A 24,266-nucleotide genomic window follows, 5' to 3' on the forward strand; every position below is an offset into this window, starting at 1 on the left:
GCGTTCCTGAAGCATTGTTAATAATGAAAAATGGAATTTGGCCGAAATCGTGACCATGCCCCTTTAACATAACTTTCCTACGTCACAAAAATATGATTTTTGGCTTACCTGAACCGAAAGTAAAAGTAGTCAATTTCTCTGCCTATCCAAAGCCTCTAAATAGTTGACATTTTCTATAGTACTGCTGAGCTAGGTATATCACTTAGCAAGTATATTCATGATGACAATTAAGATAAAATTAACTAAAAGGGCCAGGGCTGCATTATACTGAAGAATTTGCAGCTTATGCCAAAATTTTGATGTTACTTTAAGCTACTGTCCTTCACAAAAATTTAGATTATTGTGAATCAAAATTTGTACATGACAACTAATTATCCATTTTCCCGGAATGTCCGTTATGATTTTTTCCGGCAACGTCCAGTCCAGAAAGTTTTGGGACGATTACCGATAATAAAATTAGCACCACCAATGAGGACCACTGTACAACTCGATCGACACTCGGCTGTACTATAACCCGATCAACACTCGGGTGGTAGCCCTCAGTTTGGTAAAAGTAACCGAGTAAAGTCCAATCAGCGTTTCAACATTTATTAAGGATCTGACAGTAGTTGGATACAGATCGATGATATCGGGACGGCTGTCCGATTCCGACTTTAATTTTAATCGTATATATTTACATTTTCCAGTGTCTTTGCCTGTGATAACACTACGTATCGATTTTGTACTATATAACTCATAAAGGCAAATTGAGGCGCCAGCGGGGTTTGCTTAATATAATCGTATGATGGTTTAAAATTATATAAATATAAGTAATAAGGAATAATTCTTTGAATATTATGAGGTGATAATTTCGGTCGGGGCGTGATCAAATCTATCATAGAGCCCTTCGGGCTTTATTGGATTTGATCTCGCCCCGACCGAAATTATCACCTCATAATACTCAAAGAATGATTCCTTATTCCTTACATAAAACAAAAATTATGTACCATGTCTAAAACGATAAATGAATAATAGCTCAGACCAAGACACCTGAGTTAATCCCTAAGTAAATTACAGAGCCAATTAATTCCCTTTGAAAAATTTAATACTTGTAAGTGATTTTAGCAAAATAAAGATGGCGGGTGAGGAAATTCAATTATCTAAAACCCTAAAACATTTGACGTTTTTAGTATCTTGAATTTAGATAAACGAGTAAATGAGATTAACCAACATTTGAACCTAACAAAAGCCTTTCCTAACAATAATCATATTCGAACCATGAGAAAGTATTTTGATTAAAATCACACTAAACTTAAGAAGAAAAAGAAAATAAATAGAAGTAAAATGTTTGACACGATAATCTGTCCTTTACAAAAAAAAATAGATTATTGGGAATCAAAATTTGTACATGACACTGCCTAATGATTGAACTAAATTCATATTTCATTAAAAATACTTATTGAAAGTTTTGTTTACATTTTGTTCATTGGGGATCATGCCAGTAGACTGGAAAACTTTACGATTTGTTGTAAGTACTTTTGTTAAACCTAGTCATGGCCACCTGATGGAGATATTGATAATAATAAGAAAATGATAAAAACTCGGTGAAGGGTATAAAAATAATCTTGTAAATTGGAATTTTTTCCCAGCCAAATTTTTAAGATATTGTTCTTAAAAAGTATTATCAATTCAAGTTTGTTCATTTACCAACTGGAATATCAGGATAAGGCTAGAATAAAAATTTACAGTTCATCCCTAAAATAAATAAAAAATTATATAATTTTCTAAAGAAATGTCACATATGCGATAACTTGCATATCACCATGAACTGCAGTCAATAGACACCAGGGAAAAAAACCCTCATTGCACCATTGGTGCGTCAACCTTCCCGCAATAAAGCTGCAGATATTATAATACTGTGTATGAACTATTTAATGTTGATTTTAATTTGAGGCAAAATACATTAATTACTGTAAAACGACTGGAGTAAATACATTGTACCCTGTTCCCAGGAGTAAGACAAATAAAATTTTGTACATATTCTCAATCGTTTAGAATATTTCCATTAAATGTTCTCTTAATTTTACAGAGATACACATCTCCTTTACAAATATATTTTGAATATATTCAGTTCAATACATATTAAGTTTTTTCAATAAACTCAATTCTTCGATTTTATATTAAAATATCTTTGTCTGAATTTCTGAGTTTATTTATTTAGTTGACTGTATATTTCTTGTCAATTCGAAAAGGCTTATGGACCACATCGCTAACCTGAATCTTTAGACTAAGTATCTTGCTACAATTAACTAATTTGAACTATACATATATATGAAATAAAATGCAATGGAAATGTAGATTACACATTTTCATTAAATATATATGTCTCAAAATTCTTAATGAATTTTTTTCATCCTCTTTCCAAACAATTTTTTGTACTCAATACGAGAACTGATAAGCATTTAATAAATTCATATACATGTACAATGTAAAATACATATATAATATCTCTTTCTACAGTGGTTCATACTGGTATGAAGGTACATGTATCAACCATGAAATATACAAAGCTTGCTTCAGATGATTGCTGCCTTAAAAATTCGCATGAAACACACCCCCTAAAAACCACTTGTTATATGTATATATTTACACGACTCATCGATTCTCTTTAATGCATTTTTATAAGGTACTGTCTGTGGTTTAGAAGGCTGACATCATGTAGTCTGTACGCGTGCATTCAATTCCGTCTTTTCAAGTACAGTGATGTAGCTAGTTTCGATTGATCACGAAATTATAAACCCACGCATCCTTATTATCTTCACACTAGATTGTCGTCAATTTCATTCCAATACAGCCTTCATAATTTTAATTTTTATCAGATGATTTCTTCCATGTTAAACTAGACACTCAACCTCAAACGGCGCCCCCTCTCTGATATGATAGCGTTATGGATTAAAATAAATATTGGCTTGCTTCAGTGTCATTCATAAACGACAGCTTCAGTTTCCTTGAAGCTAAGAATACTTTTTCTTTTTTTGTGTGAATTGGACCCAGATCTAGATCCAATTGTGGTCCAACTCCAAACCGCACGGACCAACCTGATTTTCCTCATATATACCTATTGTAGATTGCTTTCATTATATATACCCTTCCAAGTGTTCGAATTCCAACCTTATTTTTAAACATGGGATGGGATTTATTGTTTGGCCGTTAAAATGTAATTGTGCTGACCAATGATGTAGAGAAGGCGGAGTTATACTTTAGGACATTTTTTACTCAGGGTTTGGGTTCTCAAATGCGAATTATTATATAAAGTTCAATGTCATTAATAAAATTTGTTCTGAACACAAAAAGTATCAATGAAATGAATAATTATTGACATAAATCATAACATTTGATATCTTTACTATATTATGCAATTTAATGATAGGCTCGAATAAAATTGGACTTTAAGCTAAACAGAGAAAATTCGGTATAAAATTTTGTTTTTCAATGATTTATTTTTGGTAGTACTATGCTATTTAAATTAAGATTTCATTTGTTAGTCAACATAATTTTGCATATTTATCATGTTTATCGGGGTCCGTCTCTGTGAGCGTCCCACATGCAGATACGAGTCTGTGTGTCTCCCTATAGCCTACCTGGCTTATACTTCACCCAGAGTGTCCTTGGATAAAGGATAGTCAGTGACCTTGAACCACGTCTGTAGGTCGAAGGTTAGGGTCACACATTGTAGCAGAATTGTGTGTAAATTAAGTCATTAGTTAGATCATAATTATACTCTCTCCCCTGGGCCAAATCTTGCTCGTTCTTTAAAACAGAATGAATGCCATTAGTCAAAGGGTGAGCAGTGACCTTGACCTAAGTTTCTAGGTCAAACAGATTTAGGTCATATTGGCCCTCGTTAAAAATTCTTGTCAGGACTACCCATTCTTCTAACCTGGCCCTATCTGGATCATACTTTATATAAAGTGTTTTGCAGTGACCTTGAACCATGCTTTTGGGTCAGATGTATTGGAAGGGTATATATGAACAGACAGGCAAACAGATGGACGGACGGACAAACAGACAAATATATATAGACAGACGGATAGCCATACCGTAGATACAATGTTAGTGTAATGTATACATATAATAAACAATCATTTTTTCTGACAATAATTTTTGTAAGCTTTAGTTCAGTATGTTTGATTTTAGGGTTACAATCTCGTAAGTTGAGTGAATTTGTACCTGAATAATTTGTATATACAATACAACGTGTTCAAAGCAATTAAATGATCGTAACATTATGGGTGGGTCGTCCATTATTAATATGTTTGACTGTGTTTATACATAAGTATATATATATAACAAATTATATGTCAGTTTTTTTAGTTTGGGTTTTTTTTTTGTTTTTTTTTTGTTTTTTGTTTGTTGCTGTTGTTGTTGTTTTTTTGGTTTTTTTTTTGTTTTTTTTTTTTTGTTTTTTTTTTTGGGGGGGGGGGGGGTCAAACGTTTGAACAATAGAATATATAATTGAAAATCAATAAATATCATTGGTTTCTTAATACTAGTAACTCATCAGTCATCATCTAAATAATAGATGGTGTTTGTAGAATGAAAGTGGTCTAGTTGTAGAAATTTAAGAAAGCATATTCTCGCCATTGTATAATATTTAAAGGTAATTTAAAGAAAAAAATGTGTAGGCATATTCTGATGATCGGCCCACATGATCATTCCGCTTTCAGTAAAATTAGTAATCAGCAAATTACATGTGAATTTTCCGGGGGTGGCGGGAGGGTCCAAATCCCGACTCCCCGACCCCATCCTACATATACATGTATTTGTAAATCCGTGCATAAGCCAATCGGTGTTTATATTTATACAGATGTTTCTTACCTTTTAATGTATATTTATTTAGTTTCCTAAAATGTGAAAGAAATACGATATCTGTCCAGTGCTCGTCCTGCCCCCCCCCCCCCCCACCAAAAAAAACCCCAAAACAATAAAAACAAACCCAAACAAACACAACCCCCAAAATACCAAAAACAAAACACAACAAAAACAGCCCCCCAAAAAAACAATTACCCCCCCCCCCCCCCAAACAATTTAATCCCATTCCCACTTCATCACCACCGCTACCATGCCCTATAAATGAGTTTTACATATTAAACCCCTGTTACCCCCTCCTCCATTAAAGCTATTAAGGTCAATTCTATTTAAGAATCAAAATTCGGTGGCCACGCATATAGTCACGGATTTTCCTCATACTTTACAATTTGAAAGACTTTGTTGAATGAAAAAGGTTAACATCATTTATTTGTTGCTATGTTGTCCTATTGTCATTCTAACATAGTGTAAAAATGACATTTTAATGCTTATTTGAGAACATATTGTAATGTGCACAACTTAGGGCCTCTAGGGTAGGATATACAGTGTATCATTAAACAAAATTGTCATTTTTCAAGAAAAAGAAAAAAATTTATAGAGAAACGCATATTTTTAAAGTGTTTCCATGGTAACTAAAGAGAAATTTCAAAATATGATTTCTTCATTTTATTTGATAAAAAACTTTTCAGTTTTTTCTGTTTCTTGGCCTTGTTGCCATAGCAATGGGTGTCAATTTTCATAAATAAAATGTATATTGCATGGGCATTGATAAGAATATGAAAAAAAAAATAATTTACCATTTTAGTTAATAAAAAAACACAAGAGACCAATTTCAAAAAATTCGGTTTCCATGGGAACATTCTAAAAGTATTGGTTTCTCCATCAGTTTTTTCTTCTATGAAATCAGAATTGACAATTGGACAAAGATTGTTAATGTCTTTGATAGTTTACATTAGTGGGCAAAACCTTCTAATATGGCTTTAAAGTAGGTACGTTTTGCTATTTTCCATCTTTAGCCTCAGTTTCTATGGCAACGGTTACCCCCAGCACCCAACTATTAGTGTCTTTTTGCATTTTACACCTAGGAGTGTCCATGTATGAAATATAAAGAAAATCGGTTACTATATGCGTGGCCAGACCCTTTTATAAATCAGTGATTCTTACATAGAATCGATTTTAAAAGGTCAAGATCTATATATAGTAAAGGATTCCATAGTGTATTATTGGTGCTGGAACCATTATGAAGTCGATCATTATTGATTTGAAGAATCTTTTCCCCGTACTATACGTCTTTAAAGGAGTTATGTAGAAAAGTAAACAATTTCTAGACATTCTATATTAAATCACATGAAAAGTAATCCCAATACCTATATTCAATTTAACATCATTTTAAAGAGGAGGTCAAGCTTTTTTCAAGATCTTATTTAATTCCGTTTTTGGAGAGACTAGGCATTCTAGATACATTTATCAGTCAAAAATGGACAAAACGCTGTTTGTTCCTTATTTCCTTCATATTTCATTGAAAATTACAGTTTACACCTTATCAAACAAAGCTATTGTTATGAGGCATCAGCGAAAGAATTTATATCTCAAATCTTACAAACCCGTAGGCACCTTTCATTGACTAGATCTTGACCTTAAGTCACACCCCCCCCCCCCCCCAACACACACACACACACACACACACACATACACACATGCAAACAACCAGACCTATTTTGCACCCTAAATTAAAATCATTATAACGGGTATGTAAGAAAAACAAGTGGAACACACGTGTATAGGTCTAAATACGTTTCCATTTTTGACTTTATTTCATTAAAATAAGAAAATCTATGATCCACCCCCATTTCTGAAACTACGTGACGTCACCAGGTATCAACTTCCGGACATCGAAAGATAAACTCGCTAAACGTGAAGGTATAACATTTATAGCTTAAAAAACGAAATTCAGGGATTTTATCACAAAAAGCAGATGTGGAAAATATTTGGCGATAAGTGCGGTGCTTAGGGAGAGTGTACAACCAGCCAGGAATTGTGTCATCGATTTTATCCTGTTTTACTGGAGCACGTTTAGATTTGACTTCAGTGAGAAATGTACATGAGGATTTTAACATGGCTGTCAATATTTTGGTAGCCAGGACTAAATTTCCCAGCCTTGTTCCCTGTTGGTAGGTGGGGAAATGTGTGACGTCACAGAGGGGTACGGGCACCTGTCCCAGGGTGCACTGATAGCTCTCCTTGAGGAGAGAGACCGTGAAATCCAACAGCAGAGATCCGTCATTCAAACTTTGACGGACCAGGTCGAAAATCTCAGGAAAGAGAAAGATGACATTCTTCAGAACGCCAGCATCCATCTCTCAGGGGAAGGCAGGTAAGCTAGATTTGATTGTGTATATGGTTACATGAAGATATGGCCCTGGGTCTCCAGTGGCATTATGGTGACACATTATATGTACCTGTATACAGAGGAGTGGGAAGAATTCCCTGTTTTTAGTTAGTCATCCCACCTGCGTATATTGAAATGTTTCTCTTTCAGAATTTAGGTTTAGAGCTATAGATAAAGTTTCACATGTGCAGTTTATATATTCTATGAGATTTGCAAAAAAAAGGCAAACACACTTTAACCCCCCCCCCTAAAAAAAAGCTACATTTTTTCTTTTTGTGTATTGGTGTATTGGGAATGCTCCTGCGTGTGATGTTATGTTGGTTTAACATGGTATGGAACCACTGTAGTCCTCCTCAAACAGATTTTTATCTTGTTTCAAACTGACAATACTTTGTGATGTCGAGCACATATGTTCAATTAAAGCCTGTAGTCTTATCAGGGCACATCTTCTTCATTAGAACTACAGACACAGACTCGTATCAACAAACCCTCTGCTACTGTACGGCCAGATAAAATAATTTTACCCCAAAGTGAAAAAAAAAAAAAAGTTTCCTTAATTGGCTGTCTGTTGCAATAATGTATGCACTCCACTGTACCGAGGGACTTTTAATTATCTTGACAGCAGAGGACGAAAGTGAAGAATTAAATGTCCCTGGCAGCCTCTGTAATGGCCCGTTGAAAAAAGTTACACCAAATTAATTTCTATGTTCATTACAATCTTTTGATTTAGTCACAAGAACCATTTTAGCTTCACATGGTTTCAAACGTGGCTCTCATTAGCACGTTAATGTCTGTGTAAAATATTTTTTCTAAATACATGTATATATTATTAATAATTTAATAATGGAAGACGCATATTGGAAATTCATGCGTCAACTATATAGGCCTATGAATTTAATACACAGTATCTTGTGTCATATGAAAGAGAGTGATGGTGAATCAAATGGTTAAGAACATCACTGTGTATTAAGACAAACACCGAGTATATATATCCTTGTTGTTATTGCCGTGTGGTGATCGAATGTCCACGTAAATTCTGGCTGATTCCTGGTCGTCATCAAACGCTGACCTACAACGCGTGACATAACTACGGTACTTGTTCTCACTAAGTCAGTCCAGGAAGCAAGATTTCAGCTCCTGAATCTGTCAAGTACAGACGCCATACCACTCTCTGCAAAGTCGCAATTTCATAACAATAGTAAGTCTTTGTAAAGATTGAGCATGGTAAAACCATTACATGTACTTTGGAACTGTCACCAAATACTAGAACAACTAATGCAGTTTATCCATACACTGATTCCAAGGTCACAATATGTAAAGTCACAATTTTGATAAAAAAATGAATTTTTAGAATAAGCATGTTGAGACCAATAGGACAATATTGTTGTCTAAAATACTAGAATAATTAACACAGTGTTATATGTGTACAACTTTTTTTTTTTATCTGTCCTCTGATTCCTCTTCACCCCCTACCCTCCAATCACTCCCCCCCCCCCCCCCCCCAATTTTCCCTTGCTGGATTGTTGAACTCCATCTTGTTTGTTGAATTCCATCAGTAAAGACTGTGTTTATCTTGTTGATTTCTGTTTCATTTGCGTCTTGATTGATGTATTTCTGATTCATCCTAGCTGGTCTATTTTTGTAAATAGTTAGTATAAAGTGTGAAATGCAAGTGTCTGTATAATTCGTGTAAACAAGGTACGTGTGAGAGTCGACATCAGAGGATCAACATAATGACGTACACATATTTCCTTGACGGTGACGTAAGCCGCCTCGCGATCAAACGACAAAATCCTGGTCAGGCTTTACAGTTACTGCTATCCTTTGTTTGTTGCCAGTTTTGTCTTCAGTTTCAAAATTCACCTGGTTTGATTATCACAATACATGTATTGTTGTGATTAAATATATTAATTTACATGTATATTTTATATAATAGATATCAGAATTGATATTGCCTTGAAACTCTGCAAATTGATACTTATAAAGATAGATATGAAAGACACGATGTAATTAATTATAGCAAATCAATATCATAATCTATGTAGATTGCATATTAATATTAATAATTTTTAATGAAAAAAAAATCATTTTCAGGATTGTTTGGTCTGAGTAATTATTTAAAATGATCGATAGATGCAATTCTGATTGGTTTTTAATTCAGATTCATTATATAAAATGTTAATTTTCAAAATTTGGTCACTCCCAGAATGCTCCAGAAGGTGGCGTCTTGGATTGAGTGTACAGAGATTACGCTAAATGAGTCTGTGTCTGAACTAATCGGAATAGAACAGGGCAGCTCCCGATTACAGAGCAAGTTTTATAATATCTTAATCGTATCAGACCTCAGTGTTTCGCTTGTTGTAGGGATGCAGATAGTGACTTAATTTAGAAGTCAGCTTGTAAGGTTTGAAAAATTGTTAACCGCTTATGTTACCCAGGTAACCCCACCCTTGTCATTGACTCATTGCCCGGTGTTTTGTTCTTTTGGGGGTCAGAGAATCTGTGTTATTTGGGTGGAGGTGAATTCTTACTTTTGGGTAATTCAAATCAGTAGTTTTTAGGTAGAAAGGGGACAAATTTTAAAAATTTTGGGTGGTGCAATTCAGTAGTTTCTACTGGGGGTGGGGGTGAATTCTTACTTACTTTAATTCTTATTAATGTGGCATGGACCAGTAGTTTCTAGGTGGTGTCGGGGGGTGGGGTGCAGGAGGGGGGAGAGGGATGAAGTTTAATATTTGGGTGGTGTGGACCAGTAGTAATTTGTAGGAGAGGGAGGGGGTGAATTTTATAATTTTAGGTGCTGCAAATCAGTATTTTTCTACTAAGTTTTGGTGGTGAATTTTGACTGACCTACAAGAATATTTGTAAAAAGGTGTACTCAGTACAGCTACCATTTATATATGACAGTATCTGTAAAGCCCTGTCAAAGTGTTCCCCTCCAATGCAGATAGAGAGCAGAGCTAATGTCAGGACCGCTCCGAACTCTGACAGGCAGATAAAAGCCAGTGTTTTAATTACAGAACATTTCTTAATTCTAATGAAATCTGGTCTGACAGTCCGCTGACATTGAATTAAATTCTTTGAAGACTTAAGTCCATGTATCTTATGTACGCCACAGAGATTGAAAGATTAAATGTTCATTTACAAAAGTAAACAAACAGAGACGGTGTTACGCTGGAGGTTTTTTGTTGCCGTTTCTTCGGGCTGTTTTTCGGTGGAATGGAGCCATTTTCTAAATGGTGAAGCTTTGACGCTGTCACCTGCTGAACGAAGGCATGTTCCGAGGGTTTATTTATTTGTTAAATCGTCAATCCAGATGAAATCTGACCTTCTTTTGTTCAGCATATTCGTGATGTTTGCAGTCTGTGCAGTCTTTTAAATGTGCATATAAATCTGCAGTATTAAATGCCTCGAAGACCTTTTATTTCAGTTAAACACACTTTAAACATTTTAAGTCTTAATTAATGCAGGCTTTAAGTAAAAAATTTGGTAGTCTGAGGCCATTTGTATAGCTACCAAATACTGAGCAGGACTCGTAAGTCTATTGACTTAAAACACTTGAAATTTTCAATATAGATGGTACAAAAATTATACATCTAGCTACCTGGCTATGACTCTATAAAATTATAATCAAATTATTAAGTCTCATTTATTCATATAACTATATGTGGCTGAATCGGATAACAGATATCCCTAATAGCCCTGTTGTTTGTGGGTTAATCTTTTAGCTCAGTCGGTAGAGCACTGGATTTGTACGCCAAAGGACCCAAGTTCAAACCTAAGGAGAGGCAATATATGTCTCTGTTGATATATATATTTCAGATAATATGCCTTATTCAAGAAAAAAATTGATGTTTGATGCCTGTTATTTTGCCAAAAAGTTGAGCAGAAGTAGAATAACTTGATAAGTCTTTAATCTTCAGCGGGGCAGTAGTTTTTTACAGTTCCCTCCTATAACCGCGAGTGAGCCGCAGCATTGACTATCTGTCAGTGGGTCCGCCTGAGGATTGAATGATGTAAGTAACGGACACTCATATCCGTAGTCTCATCTTCTTCTTGGGCCTTCACCAGCCCTCAGTAACGAAGTCAAGTTTTTTTCTTTACGTTTATCCATAAGAAAATCAATAATGGTATTGTTGAGATCCATGTATAATAACTCTGATGCAGTCGTCTGCAATAATCCAAAGAAAGGATGATAAGTTTGCTGTGTCTGATATTGGGTTCTCTGGTAGATGAATGGTATGACTCAAAGCATAAAAAACTCCCCTAATAAGTCAGATGCAACAGTGAAGTGTGGCTCTGTAGCTGATTTGTAGAAGCTAAGAGTGACCCTTCAGCAACAACATAGAGACCTACAACTATCTCCATCACTCCAGTTATCAAAATATGTGCCGCTTATGTAGAAATCAAAAGCTAGTGGAAAGTTGGTAAATATTGTTGAAGGACAAACTTTTACCCCAGCGGAGAAAACATTAAAACCATTGAATGTTGTTCCCCATAAACGCCCCCTCCTCCAACCTTCCCCCTAAATCCCCCCATAAAAAACCTACCCCCCCCCCCCTTCCTTAAAAACAAACAAATGTATCAGTATATCTGAAACGTCTTAATCTTGGTTAAACTTACACGGTTGCATAATATTAGTCCTTAAGTGTTTTTTTTAATGTGAATTTGACAGAAGCTGTGTGGAATTTAATTGATTCCCTGAGTTGATTGTCAGGGGTCTCTGAGAATTAAACGCATTGATTTAAAACGTAATGGCAGAAAAAAAACACAGGCACCTGCCAAAGTCTGTGAAGTATAGATATTTTAGAGAGAGAGAGAGAGAGAGAGAGAGAGAGAGAGAGAGAGAGAGAGAGAGAGAGAGAGAGAGAGAGAGAGAGAGAGAGATTGATTCCATGTTTTTAAGTGGACTATTTTAATAAGATTGACAGTTAAATATTTTGATACATGTGAACTGTACCGTATTTAAAATTTATACGAGAAATTCATTTAAAAACCAAGTACGTGGAGCATTATTGCTTATGTAGTGTTAGAAGTGGTTCTGTCTGCCTTTCGATCTTTTCAAGATTTCCGAGCGAATGGTCTACGCTAATCCTATTTTCTCTCCGCTTATTGAAGATTTGAGGACAGCTCTTTGTTGAATGTTTAAATTAATCTTTGTCAACATGTCGACTACTTATGTACATTGTAAGAAAACAGTATCCAATAACCCAGGCAGGGCTTCTTTGTCGGCGGAAAATCCCCATTGTTACATTGTCAGAGAGTAAACAGAGCGGATGGGGGGATTTGTGTATTGGGACAGGAACCCCTATCTAGAGGTTTCCCAGGAATCTAGTTTAGGTCACATGTAAGGTGCCAGGACAGCTTTGTTTATCCTGTAAAAGAGTTCAAACATATATTTGATAACATGAAATATGAGCTTAGTCCCCTGACTTTCCTGTGTCTGTGCAGTCGTTGACACGTTGTGTAGGGTAGGGTAACAAGGTATTGATCGTCAGGTGTAAAGGCACACCCTCATGTTTATGTGTGTGATGGGACTGTCAATTCAGTGCTACTGCAAATACCGCTCACGGCCCATAGACTTGGGGATGATTTAATCAATTTTTGTTAATGTATTTACCAGAACATTATTTATTTATCAAACATTGATTTGGAAATAAATTAAGTTTCAAAAATACACATTTCCATAATCATCATCATCTTTGAATTTCTCTTCTATAGACAAAACAGCAGTACTAGCCTGACTTTGCATCTCTTTAAATTGGAAACGTAATCTTTTTTGCTTAGCTTTTATTATACATGTAGTTGCTGTATCATCAAATAAATCATTGTGACCGTCAGACAGTGAGGAGAGAATGCTAAATGTCAAAGTTTTGTGCTGACTCTGATCAGGAGAGCTTTATAAGAGTTACTCCCCTTGACACAACTGCAGATAAAACTTATTATATTGTTGATATCCCTTAACATGCCAAATTCTGCTTTCTTCTTTTCATTGTATTGACAATTAAAAACCAAGAATTTTTGTGCATTTGTTTTTATATTTGCTGAATGAACCGTACATTATAATTTCTTTCTTTCTAATAACTGCATTGTTAATGAGCTCAAGGCTGTGTGCTTTCTGGGAGTTATTCCCCTTTATACAGAGTCATCATTACAAACAGTCGTCCAGTAATCAATAAACAAAGAAAATGAGAGAGGCATGCTAGAGATGAAAGCTTTTGATAAGGGCTTGACTGCCATTGTCCTTGCACAATGTTCAAGGAGTAAATCAGTATTCCCATCTAAGAAATTTGTATTAAACCTACTTTCCATTTTAAATAACTTTTGCGTGTTTGGTATTTGTCAGGAAGGACCACTGATTTCTGCTCATTGTTCCATTGACTGTGGTGTAGGATCAGGTTTATAATCAATAATTTTTGTTTCTCCTGTTTGTCATTTCTGTTTAGATTCCAGTATCCATTATATTCCATTGATTTTATTTCACCTCTGAAAGGATTATTCAAATTAAATGGTACTTCCATCATTTTGTCCATTTTTTTTTATAAACCAGTTGTGCTATGCTAGATCTATGCTAGATTTTCGCATGTTTCCAAATCTGTCTGTTTTATTAAATGCAGTTTTGTATGACATTAAAGTTTAAAGTTTATTTCTTGATACTGTCAAAGTTTATATGATCCAGCCCAGTTTTCATTGATTAAATTGTTTCACATATTTTAAATACTAAACAGAATCACCTGGAGTTTGTTTGAAGTCTCAAATTACAAATACCAAATTTGTTTTTCTCAAATTTTTTGATTCTTTATTAATTATACTTTAGTTGATTTTATTTTTTTTTTAATTTAAAATTTTTAGTCAGCTTAGGAATCAAAGTTGCCAAAGATTTGATTACTAAATACCTGGACACTTTGCCAATGTATGTAATTAGCATTCCATTGCACCATACATGCAGAATTTTTGTCAAAGTTGTGGTTGATCAGTGAAAATTCTCTCTCAGCCTCAGTGACCGCGTAGACTTGGGGGGTGAGTTCTCCTCAGGGTGACACGGCAGTTTCTTGTCGGTCGTGGCATCAGCTGTTTAGAAACACAACATGACACAGTGAAAACTTTATTGCATTACGTTTAAATCGGTAAGGAGACTTACACACATGCAGACATATCACCGGAGGTGTATTAATGATTGTGTAGGTAAATCAATCGAGCTCGGATTTACAAATCTACTTGAAGCAGAAGATGATATAAAGAAAGGTGTTTATTTGTGTGTGTGGATTTTACTGGAGATTGTCACTCTGCCAGTTCAGGACTAATATAAAGAATAAAAATTTTTAGGTGAATTTAAACTGTGAGGATATCTTAATGTTCAAATTGTGGAGCAAGCATAAACTGGTGGACAATTAGTATGTAAATCAGGGGAAGGATAGAGGAGGAGACATATATAGATTAAACAGAGCAGGGTGATGCCTCCCAGCTTGTCAAAAGATTCAGAATCTAATTAGAGAAGAATTAAAAGACAGTTTATGGTGCAGGATGATGGTAGGATCAGCTGATTGTGTGGAGCTTTAAATCTTATTTAATTCAAAGAACAGAATTAAGTGTGAGGTATTTTGAATTGGTAATTCAAAGGTTTATGCACATGCAAATGACATATGGAGCAGTATTTTACCGTGATAAATGAAGTCTGGTGTGGATGTTGAAATTGATGCATTGATTCCAACAGCAATATGGATAATGGGGCTGACCTTTGAGACTTCATTGGTGGTTGACCAGTGGTAAATATACACAGTATTTATAAAGATCAGCTGGGTCATTTAATTCTAGTTAGTGGAGGCAATCTTAAAAACCTGACCAGAGCTATTTGTGTGTGATGGGACATCGGGGATAAACTGTGTGATAAAAAGAATTGTCAGTGGACCTTTGGACCTTTGGAATTTTAGTGTCTGTGAGGAAGACATTTTCTGTTGGATGCTACAGTAGGCATCTGTAGAAAGTGACACCTCCTCTGGGGGTGAGGATAATGACCCCCCTCCCTTTCTCCAGTCAGCTGGCGGACATAAAAACCCCAGTGTGTTGATATTTCTAGTCTGTATTTGGGGATTCTGTTTACGGGTGTTTACATCTGAAATATAAAGTTTCATAAACTCTCAGGGTCCCATGTAACATGTTTTGGGGATAAAATTTACAAAACAGAGACAAAGAACTGGCCTTCAGTGGAGGGTAGAAGGGATCTTTCATACGGGAATTGAAAGTTGAGAAAGGAGTGAAAGTTGAGGAAGTCAGTGTGTGAGTGGAGAGAGAGGGCAACAAATTCCTGTCCCAGGTGTCTGGACAATAAACAAAGACCTTTGTGAACTCCAGGGAGCTGATAAGGCTGCAGCTAATTGACATCCATCATTGGACTCCAGTCAGACTCACTCAGACTCTGTGAAGTCAGGAATGTAGCAATTTCTTACACCTTTTCTTCTGTGTTCAGCTGTGAGTGGAGAGAGAGAGAGAGAGAGAGAGAGACATCATTTATCCAGCCATTTCTGATTCTTTCTCTCCCTGTCCATTGTAACATCATTTATCTAGCCATTGTTGATCTGTGAAAGCCAGCTTTTGCGACCCTCCCCCTCGCCTATTGTGTCCGCTGTGTTGTGTATTGGGTGACTGTAAGTAAATGAGGTGACAATGGACCATTGTATGGTCAGAACTGCTTTGTGATTGGTAGATAATGGCCAGACTGGCGGTATATCTCCCTGAGTAAAGATCAGGCCGGCTGTGTTGTTTACCTTGGTGACAGGAGCAGTGGGGGGAGTCCTCAGGAGCAGGTGTGGGGCAGGTAATAATGGCAGATGTTTCCTCAAATATAACAAGGTGAAAAAACATAAACAGATGATTTAACAAAGAAGGAGACTTCAGTGTTTAATTGTCCGGTGTAAAGTGTCCTCAGTTCTCCCGAGTCAGCCAGTCAGAGAAACAGAAAGTTACAGGGGGATAGACAGATGGAATAACAGATAAATGCAGTGTGGAATTATTGAAAGTGTCATCAGAAAGCTGGGAATGTTGCCAGGGTCATCTTGTGCTGGGTCAGGGATACAGTGAAGGGCCTGATTACTGATTTATCTTGAACCAGGACAATAAAAATTGACGGGGAATTATCTGAAACCCTCCCAAGTCCAAGCTGATTATAATTCTTTATCATAAAACAATCCCGTGATAAGTGTTTGTTGTAATAAAAACACAACATCTCTGTAACAAGGAGGACGCAGTTTACAGGAGAGTTCCCTGTACAAGGGAGGCAACTTGTCACAGCTGGGAGCAGTAGCCATTAATATCAGAGATGTAAATGGAGTCGGTCCTGTTTGGCCTTAATGAATGATGTTTAGACTTTGTGTTTTATTTATGTGAGGAGTCCTACTTTCCCCTTAGAGGATTCAGCTTGAAAGCTTTCCCTGCATACTGCAGTCTCCACTTGATTAACTAACCCAGCCGGAGTGTTTATTCTGTGCCCCCAGGGCAGATCTCGTTACATGGTTTGTCTCCCTTGTGTAAGACTGCTGTAACACAGTAGAGCTCTTCAATGTCAGGAGGCTGGTTTAGTTGATTTATTGAAATTGATTTGGATGAAAGTGCTTCTTGATGGAATGAGGGATTTTTAAGTTTCTTCTTATCTCCTGAAACCAAAATAACCCAGTGCTGACTTTTTTCCGTAGAACTTTATTTTGACAGACTCTGTGTAATGGTGTATTTATTTTGTGGATAAAAAAAAAAAATTGTCTTGCCAGCGTTACAAGTCCATGTATAATTTACAAGGGGAGTATATTGAAGACAGGGAGATTTCTAAGGTTATAATACAGGATACACCTAAGGAAGGCCTTCAATTGATCCGTTCTCTGCGGATTGATTCGGTGCAATAATATATTTTACTCGTGTCAACAAGAATCAATAACTCCAGTGACGAATCCAACGTGGGATGCTGCAGTGTCTGGATAAAGTCGGATATTCTCCCCGCGTGTTCCAATGGATGCCAGGGTGTCCTGACCGTGGATTTTTCCTGTGATTCCCGTAGACATGTATATCTGCATTACTGGGTAAGTGTCACTTAGATTATCTGTAGAGTGTGTAATAGGTAGAGGAAGGGGGGTGTATTGGGTCCAGCTGTTATGTGTGGTTGAGGTGAACTTGACATCAAGGTAAATCTGTATAATGACGCATCATTCTGACTCAATAACATGTTCTTTATGCAGTAGAAAAAATCAAAAGTAATGTGCATTATAATGACAAGACATATTTGCATTTAATTTTTTCAATCAAACAATTTTTTTTTATCTTTAAATGTGCAGGCATACAGGTTTGAATAATTATGTATATTTGATTCGAGATGTGAAAGCACAGCATTTTCCCCCATAGATATTATTACATTGAGGATAATTATTGAAAATAGACTGCAGAGATCAAATGAGAAAGAAATTCAGAATTATATATATAGTTTATTGAATGTGCTCTTTTTGTTTTTATGTCTATGAGGTTTTTTTTTTTAAATAAAAGAAAAGACTGCATGATCAAAGGCCTAGCTGACATTTTAAAGAGATAAAATTTTGAATTGTCATACATACTGTCATTGAAAAGTCTATATGCGAGTGGGAGAAAGAAGGATATTTTAAATCTTATACATATTTGCCAGAAAAATTAAAATCCTATAAGTTCAAATAACTGATGTGTAACTAGAATGTAGGTAAACGTAGCGACCATTATCAGTGTATGTAAAATGTAAAGCTTGTTAGGGGCTGTAGAACTGACTGCAGCTAGCTATGTGTACACAATCCTTTAACAACCTGTTAAAAAAATAGTTCCTGCCGATGTGTAACTACAATCTTTTGAACGCAGGGGGAGGTCTCACATTCCACCGTGAAATTCTGTGTATTCAAAATTTTTATACAAGTTTCTGAACACAGTGAAGAACAATTAAAACTCTTGAATCTGTATAAGGTGAATGCATGGGTGTGAAATGTCACTTCATTGTCCATTGAGCAATGGTAGTTAGGTGGGTGGGGGTTGTGAAGTGGGGGGAGGGGGTAGGTCAGTTGGGAAGAGGTAATCTAAGAGTGTACATGGTGAGACAAATTGTCCTTTTGTTTTACCTCTTTGCTATGCTGAGACGGCACTAATAATAACCAAACTTGATCTTGGAAGATAACCATAATATCATTTTGGAGGTGACAGGTCTTGAGCCAATTTAAATTTTGCCAGAGTTACCCTTACTTTTGTTTACTTGTTTATATACTCTGGTCTAAGAGGGGAAAACTTAACACTTGTAAGAAATCTCAAGCCAGCAGTATATATAATGACCATGTAGCTTTCATTTCACAGGGAACACAAAGTCTGCTATCTTGTTCATCTAAATACATCAAACTTTGATGTGCCATTGATTTATAGTCAGGTAAAGGCAGAGAGAGAGAGAGTATAATGAAGACCTCAGACTTCATGGAGACTCCACTCTCTGGGGAAATTCAGTGGTCAGTTACAAAGGGTGCACATCAAAGTCTGCCTTGTCTGCGGGAGGGGGGGGGGGGGGGGCTACTTGAGGAGTAATTGAACTGGTCAGTTTTCAAAGAGATCTACACAGAAGAGAAATTTGTCCCTGATGCTGATTTTATGTCTCTGGTGATATCTGGTTTGATATCTGATTTTGATTTTTGATATTTGGTTTTGATGTATGGTATCTGATTTTGATGTTATTCATTCTGATATGTACTGATAATTGATATCTGATTTTAAGTTCTTTCTTTCCTTTTTAAATCTGATTTTGATATCTGCTGATTTTGATATGTGCTAGATTTAACATCTGATTTTTGATGTTGGACTTTTGATATTTGATTGGAGGGTAGGAGCCAGCCAGTCAGTTAGAACTGGTAAATGACCCTATGTACCGAGGCCCTATCTGGCTGTGTATCACAAAACATCACCCCAGGAATCACAATGCCTCAGGGTAACACTATCTGGTCCAAACCGTCCAGTACTTGTCTGTGCTGTGTTATTTTTGTAAGAGAATATATATAAATAGGACAAGAGGTTAAGTGTGTCCCTGATTTAGGATTATGTCATTTGGCTGAGTCAACAAAGTGCAGGCTGGCTGTCTGTCCTCAAGTGCAAAGACAGCGATCAAGATCGCGGAATTGTTATGTAAGAGTTCGCATTTTTTAAAAACATTATATGTGCAAGGAATATCATTATCAGGCCATTACTGCAGGCCATTAAAAAAAAAGATTGAAAATGCATGGGATGTGCATACATGTTTATAAAAAGCGAGGAGCATGTTTAAAACATGTAGATCGAGTTTGGAAATACTTATATTGATCCACAGAATAGCACTGTATTACCTGTAAGCAGGAAGTCAGTCTCTGTGAGTCTTTTCAAATAAACCTGTTCCTGATTTATGAGGCTGCATTTAATTTTCTGTTTGTGTCAGGAGTTACCCTTCTTGATTTATTTCTCACTGTACATACACCACTCTCCTATCTATCTATATACATGTACATCTATAAATATTTTAGCTTGTTTAAGCTATGTTTAGCAATAAAAGAAAGATGACTTTGCTATTCTTGTCAATTTCCTTCCAGGAGCAAGTCTTTAATTGTAATCTATATCAGAGCTTTCATTGGGACCTCTGCTGAGGGTTGGGGGTTGGGGAAGGGGTATTAATTAACTCCAACCATTGTATGTGGTAAAATGACAACTCTATCTGATACTAACAATCTTTGCACTGAACAGGTATGTCACATTCTGTAAGAGTACTGAACAGGTATATCACATTCTGTAAGAGTACTGAACAGGTATATCACATTTTGTAAGAGTACTGAACAGGTATGTCACATTCTGTAAGAGTACTGAACAGGTATGTCACATTCTGTAAGAGTACTGAACAGGTATGTCACATTCTGTAAGAGTACTGAACAGGTATATCACATTCTGTAAGAGTACTGAACAGGTATGTCACATTCTGTAAGAGTACTGAACAGGTATGTCACATTCTGTAAGAGTACTGAACAGGTATGTCACATTCTGTAAGAGTACTGAACAGGTATGTCACATTCTGTAGGAGCACTGAACAGGTATGTCACATTCTGTAAGAGTACTGAACAGGTATGTCACATTCTGTAAGAGTACTGAACAGGTATGTCACATTCTGTAAGAGTACTGAACAGGTATGTCACATTCTGTAAGAGTACTGAACAGGTATGTCACATTCTGTAGGAGCACTGAACAGGTATGTCACATTCTGTAGGAGTACTGAACAGGTATGTCACATTCTGTAAGAGTACTGAACAGGTATATCACATTCTGTAAGAGTACTGAACAGGTATATCACATTCTGTAAGAGTTAAATAACAGTACATATATCTATAGATGGTATATCATGAACAAGTTCTGCCTTCAGACTGATATTTGATTTCTGGTATGGTACACAAAGCACATGTATTACGTCAAACTCCTTTGATAAAGAGACTTGAATCTATCATTGGTACATTCATTATGTAGCATACATGCATGATTCAATGGATGGTACATCATCTACAGGTATTAACTAAGATTGCTGGTGCAGCAGAATGCAAGATGTTGTATCTCCGACACAAAGCCTGCAGGAAGTTATCTCCCGGAGTACTGTGTTACCGGTGATTCCGTGCGTGACGTCGACCGATATCTCGGATTGATGTCAATGTCTGCAGAAACCGCTGAAAATAAAAGCCTTGGCAAGCCCCATCTATATCTGGTATAGACAAAAAGACGTAAATCATAAAATACAATGAAAACAAATGTTGAAAGGAATGAATCAGAATGCAGACAGAAGAATGTATGATAAAAATGATACCAGGCACAGACTGAGGGAAATAAATGGTCTATATTATGATTTATATATGTTTTAACCTCTCTCTCTCTCTCTCTCTCTCTCTCTCTCAGAAAGAGATGTAAAAAAAAAATCTATATCAGGATTACAAGTGCATGTCGATTGCATTGATATATTGATTGCCTATTGAACCACACAGGTAATTGTCATTATACTTATACATACATTGTACATACTGTACAGGGTCTGACTTTCTCCCAGTAATGAGCCCGAATCCCTCACCGTCACCAATCGCTACCTGAAGACTAAGGCCCGCTCTCAGTGATCGGATTTTTCGTTCCGTGTGGAAACATCGTGATTGTTTCCTACCCAATATTGACAGGGGTTTGTGGAAGAAATCTGGCTCAAGCCAACTTCTAGGAGATTTGGTATCTACAGGTAATGAAAGGGCGGAAAATCAGTAGCTGAAAGACGATTGGCATTAGGATCCCTTGAACTTAAAACCCCTGACTCCAGCGGAGGCTGAAGAAAGACACCTGATTTCACCTGATACAGCGGCCAGCGATTTCTCTCCCCATCCAGAGGTTTCTCTCTGTTCAGTGTCTTTCTTTCTCTCTCTTTCCAGAGTCCAATTCCTTGTGTTACAACACTGTGATTGAAATTTTCTTTTCTGTTACTGATGTTTAAAGAATAGTGATGGAATCAAAACTCTCATTACTGGATCAGCATGCATTATCTTGACGTTATCATCTTCCAGCAGATTTTCACCAATTATTACCTGAACCAAAAAAATCAACAACTTCGAGCCAGACTTGTGTGCTATTTTATTGTTTTAAATTTTTTTTACAATCTACATTGTTGGAGGGAAAAAATGAAAAAAACTTGTGGTTGAAAGCTGTTTAGCTTTGGAACCTTAGCAGGTGGTATAAGATTTGCCTTGTCTCTAGGCAGATGGAGTTCTGTTTTACCAAGATGGTTTATCCTGGTGTATCATTCCCCTTGTGTCCTGTGATTGGGATGAATGTGAGCAGATTTCAATGGAGGCTTAATTAACAGACTCCTTCATTAGAGAAATGTTATGTAATCAACGTTTTCTTACAGAGCCTCAATTCATCAGGAACTCAATCATTTGGGTCAAAGTGTCAATGCATTTGGGAGGTGTGTGTATCCAGCCAAACATTGATTCGTGTCTTCAATACCAATAATCAAACCAATGTAACAAAAAACCCCAACTTTTGAGTGTTATTGGGCAGAGTTCTGGAGTTCTTGGAGATATATACACTGTACCCTGTTTTGGAGGAGCAGGCAGAGGGGTATGGGATTTGGTTGGCTTCCTAGTTTGATTTTGCGGTGTTTTTGTGGGAGAAGGCGACCCAGGAGTTCCCAGAATCTTCAAGACCTTGAACCAGAGGCGGGCTCAGTAACTGAGTCCGAGTCTGTGATCACCGAGTTGAGTCCAGAGGGATCTCCGGTCAAAACTCCAACAGAAACAAGTCCGACTGGAAAAAGTGTGAGCAGAAAAAGTACAGCTGGGCATCTAGGACCGTGGGACAGGACAGGAGCTGAGCCTGGGGGAGAGGCAGAGAATGGAGAGAGCTGGAGTGCAGGGAGGGAATCGAGGGGGTCCCCCCGTGAGACGGACCGCCACCGACAGTCTCGGTAGGGGACAGGCAGCTATTAAATTAAAGAGAATAGGACTTTATTGATAGTTAATTCTATTGCAGGGGATAGGCACTGTATAGATTGTAGAATTTTAAATCATTATCGATGCTATGAATTATTGGTGATGTTAATGACATTATGACAATAGATAATAGATATAATTCAAAATCTAACAGACCGCTGTGGACACTCGGGGATAGAAGGTCAATGTTATAGTGGGGTACAAGCTACATTTAGCTTGCAGCATTTAATGAATTGTTGATGTTCATTGTCACTGCCATGTAGCATATATCTAGCATTATTGATGACATTATGACAGTAAGTATGTTTTTTCAATATTTATCCGATTTTAAAAACTTCCTGGTCAGGTTCCAGGGTAATCAGAAATCGTACAACTTTGACATTTAGTTTTTATAAGACACATGTCTCTGAAGTAAACTATCACACTACTGGGAACTTGTCAAGAATCATGTTCTCTTTGATAAAACTTTTAGCAGTTCAGCTTGATTCAAAGATATCTGCTTTGATTACCAGCAGTATTTAAATCAATTATTTAAATGATGGGGGGTTTTAGGTATCAATGTTATAACATAGAATGGGGGGAGGGAGATGATTCTGTCTGTAGTGATATGTTAATCATACTGTTACCTCCTAATGTCTACGACTTGTTACTATTCTCCTTCGTATTTTTGGTCTAATCATAAGTAGTCAAGAGGAGTAACTCTGGTATGTGAAGATTGTGCTTTACACTGCGTTAAGGGAAGCAACTCTGTGAACTCTGTTACATGATGTCTGCAGTAAAAGAGAAACACTGATTTTGTTGCAGTTTCCACTGTTATGGATTCATACCCACTGAGTATTTCCTTAAGTCTTTGGTTTTCAAGAAGTTTTACAGACTTTAAACGATAGCGGAAATTATGATTTATGACCCCGTCAACTGGAATATGGATGTTTACCTCAATTTTCCCCTACCTCTACACAAGTAGAACAATAGAACATGTTGTATTGTGTATTAAAGAGCCAGAGTTAGTTGCTTCCATAAGGACAGTAACGCGTGTAAGGACTGTAACTCGTGTAAGGACAGTAACTCATGTAAGGACAGTAACTCATGTTGTAACTGTTATTTTGATGTCAAGGGCAGTGACTGTTGTTCTCTCCATGTGCTGTGCCAAGGGCAGTAACTCTAGTTATGTGTCAGCTTGATATTAACCTGCTGATGATGTTGTACTAAGTTTTCTACAAGCTATTTTCATTTTATTGTCTGTTGATATCTAGGGCAGTAACTTGTGTTTTCCTCATATGCTGTGCCAAGGGCAGTAACTCGTGTTTTCTGTTTTGTTATTTTAATGTCTTTATTAGATCTATGAATAAGCTGTGCCAAGGGCAGTAACTCTGGTAGTTTGTTGGCGTGATGTCAATGCTCTTGAGATAGGGTAAGTTATCTATAAGCTGTGGAGGGGCACCTGTCGTTAATCAAGACAAGGTCTCCACAGTAATTGTCTCTGCTATCACACACACCAAGAACAGACACTGTTACACAGAGGA

General features: G+C 36.6%; 1 protein-coding gene across 5 annotated transcripts in view; it reads left to right on the forward strand.

The window, feature by feature from the left end:
- Positions 1-6,705: 6,705 nt before the first annotated feature.
- The window catches only part of LOC105339370 (IQ motif and SEC7 domain-containing protein 1), a 58,809-nt gene continuing 41,248 nt past the window's right edge, over positions 6,706-24,266 (forward strand). For 3 of the 5 annotated variants that reach the window (XM_066083182.1, XM_066083193.1, XM_066083184.1), the window contains exon 1: positions 22,360-22,718. In XM_066083182.1, the coding sequence (XP_065939254.1) occupies positions 22,375-22,718 (344 nt within the window). In that variant the 5' untranslated portion in view covers positions 22,360-22,374. Of the gene's footprint in view, positions 7,223-15,285; positions 17,305-22,359; positions 22,719-24,266 lie in introns of those variants that run through there. The other 2 variants (XM_066083183.1, XM_066083190.1) reach the window with 2 other exon arrangements.

The sequence above is a fragment of the Magallana gigas genome, chromosome 4 (genome assembly GCF_963853765.1).
Source record: "Magallana gigas chromosome 4, xbMagGiga1.1, whole genome shotgun sequence".
Taxonomy (NCBI): domain Eukaryota; kingdom Metazoa; phylum Mollusca; class Bivalvia; order Ostreida; family Ostreidae; genus Magallana; species Magallana gigas.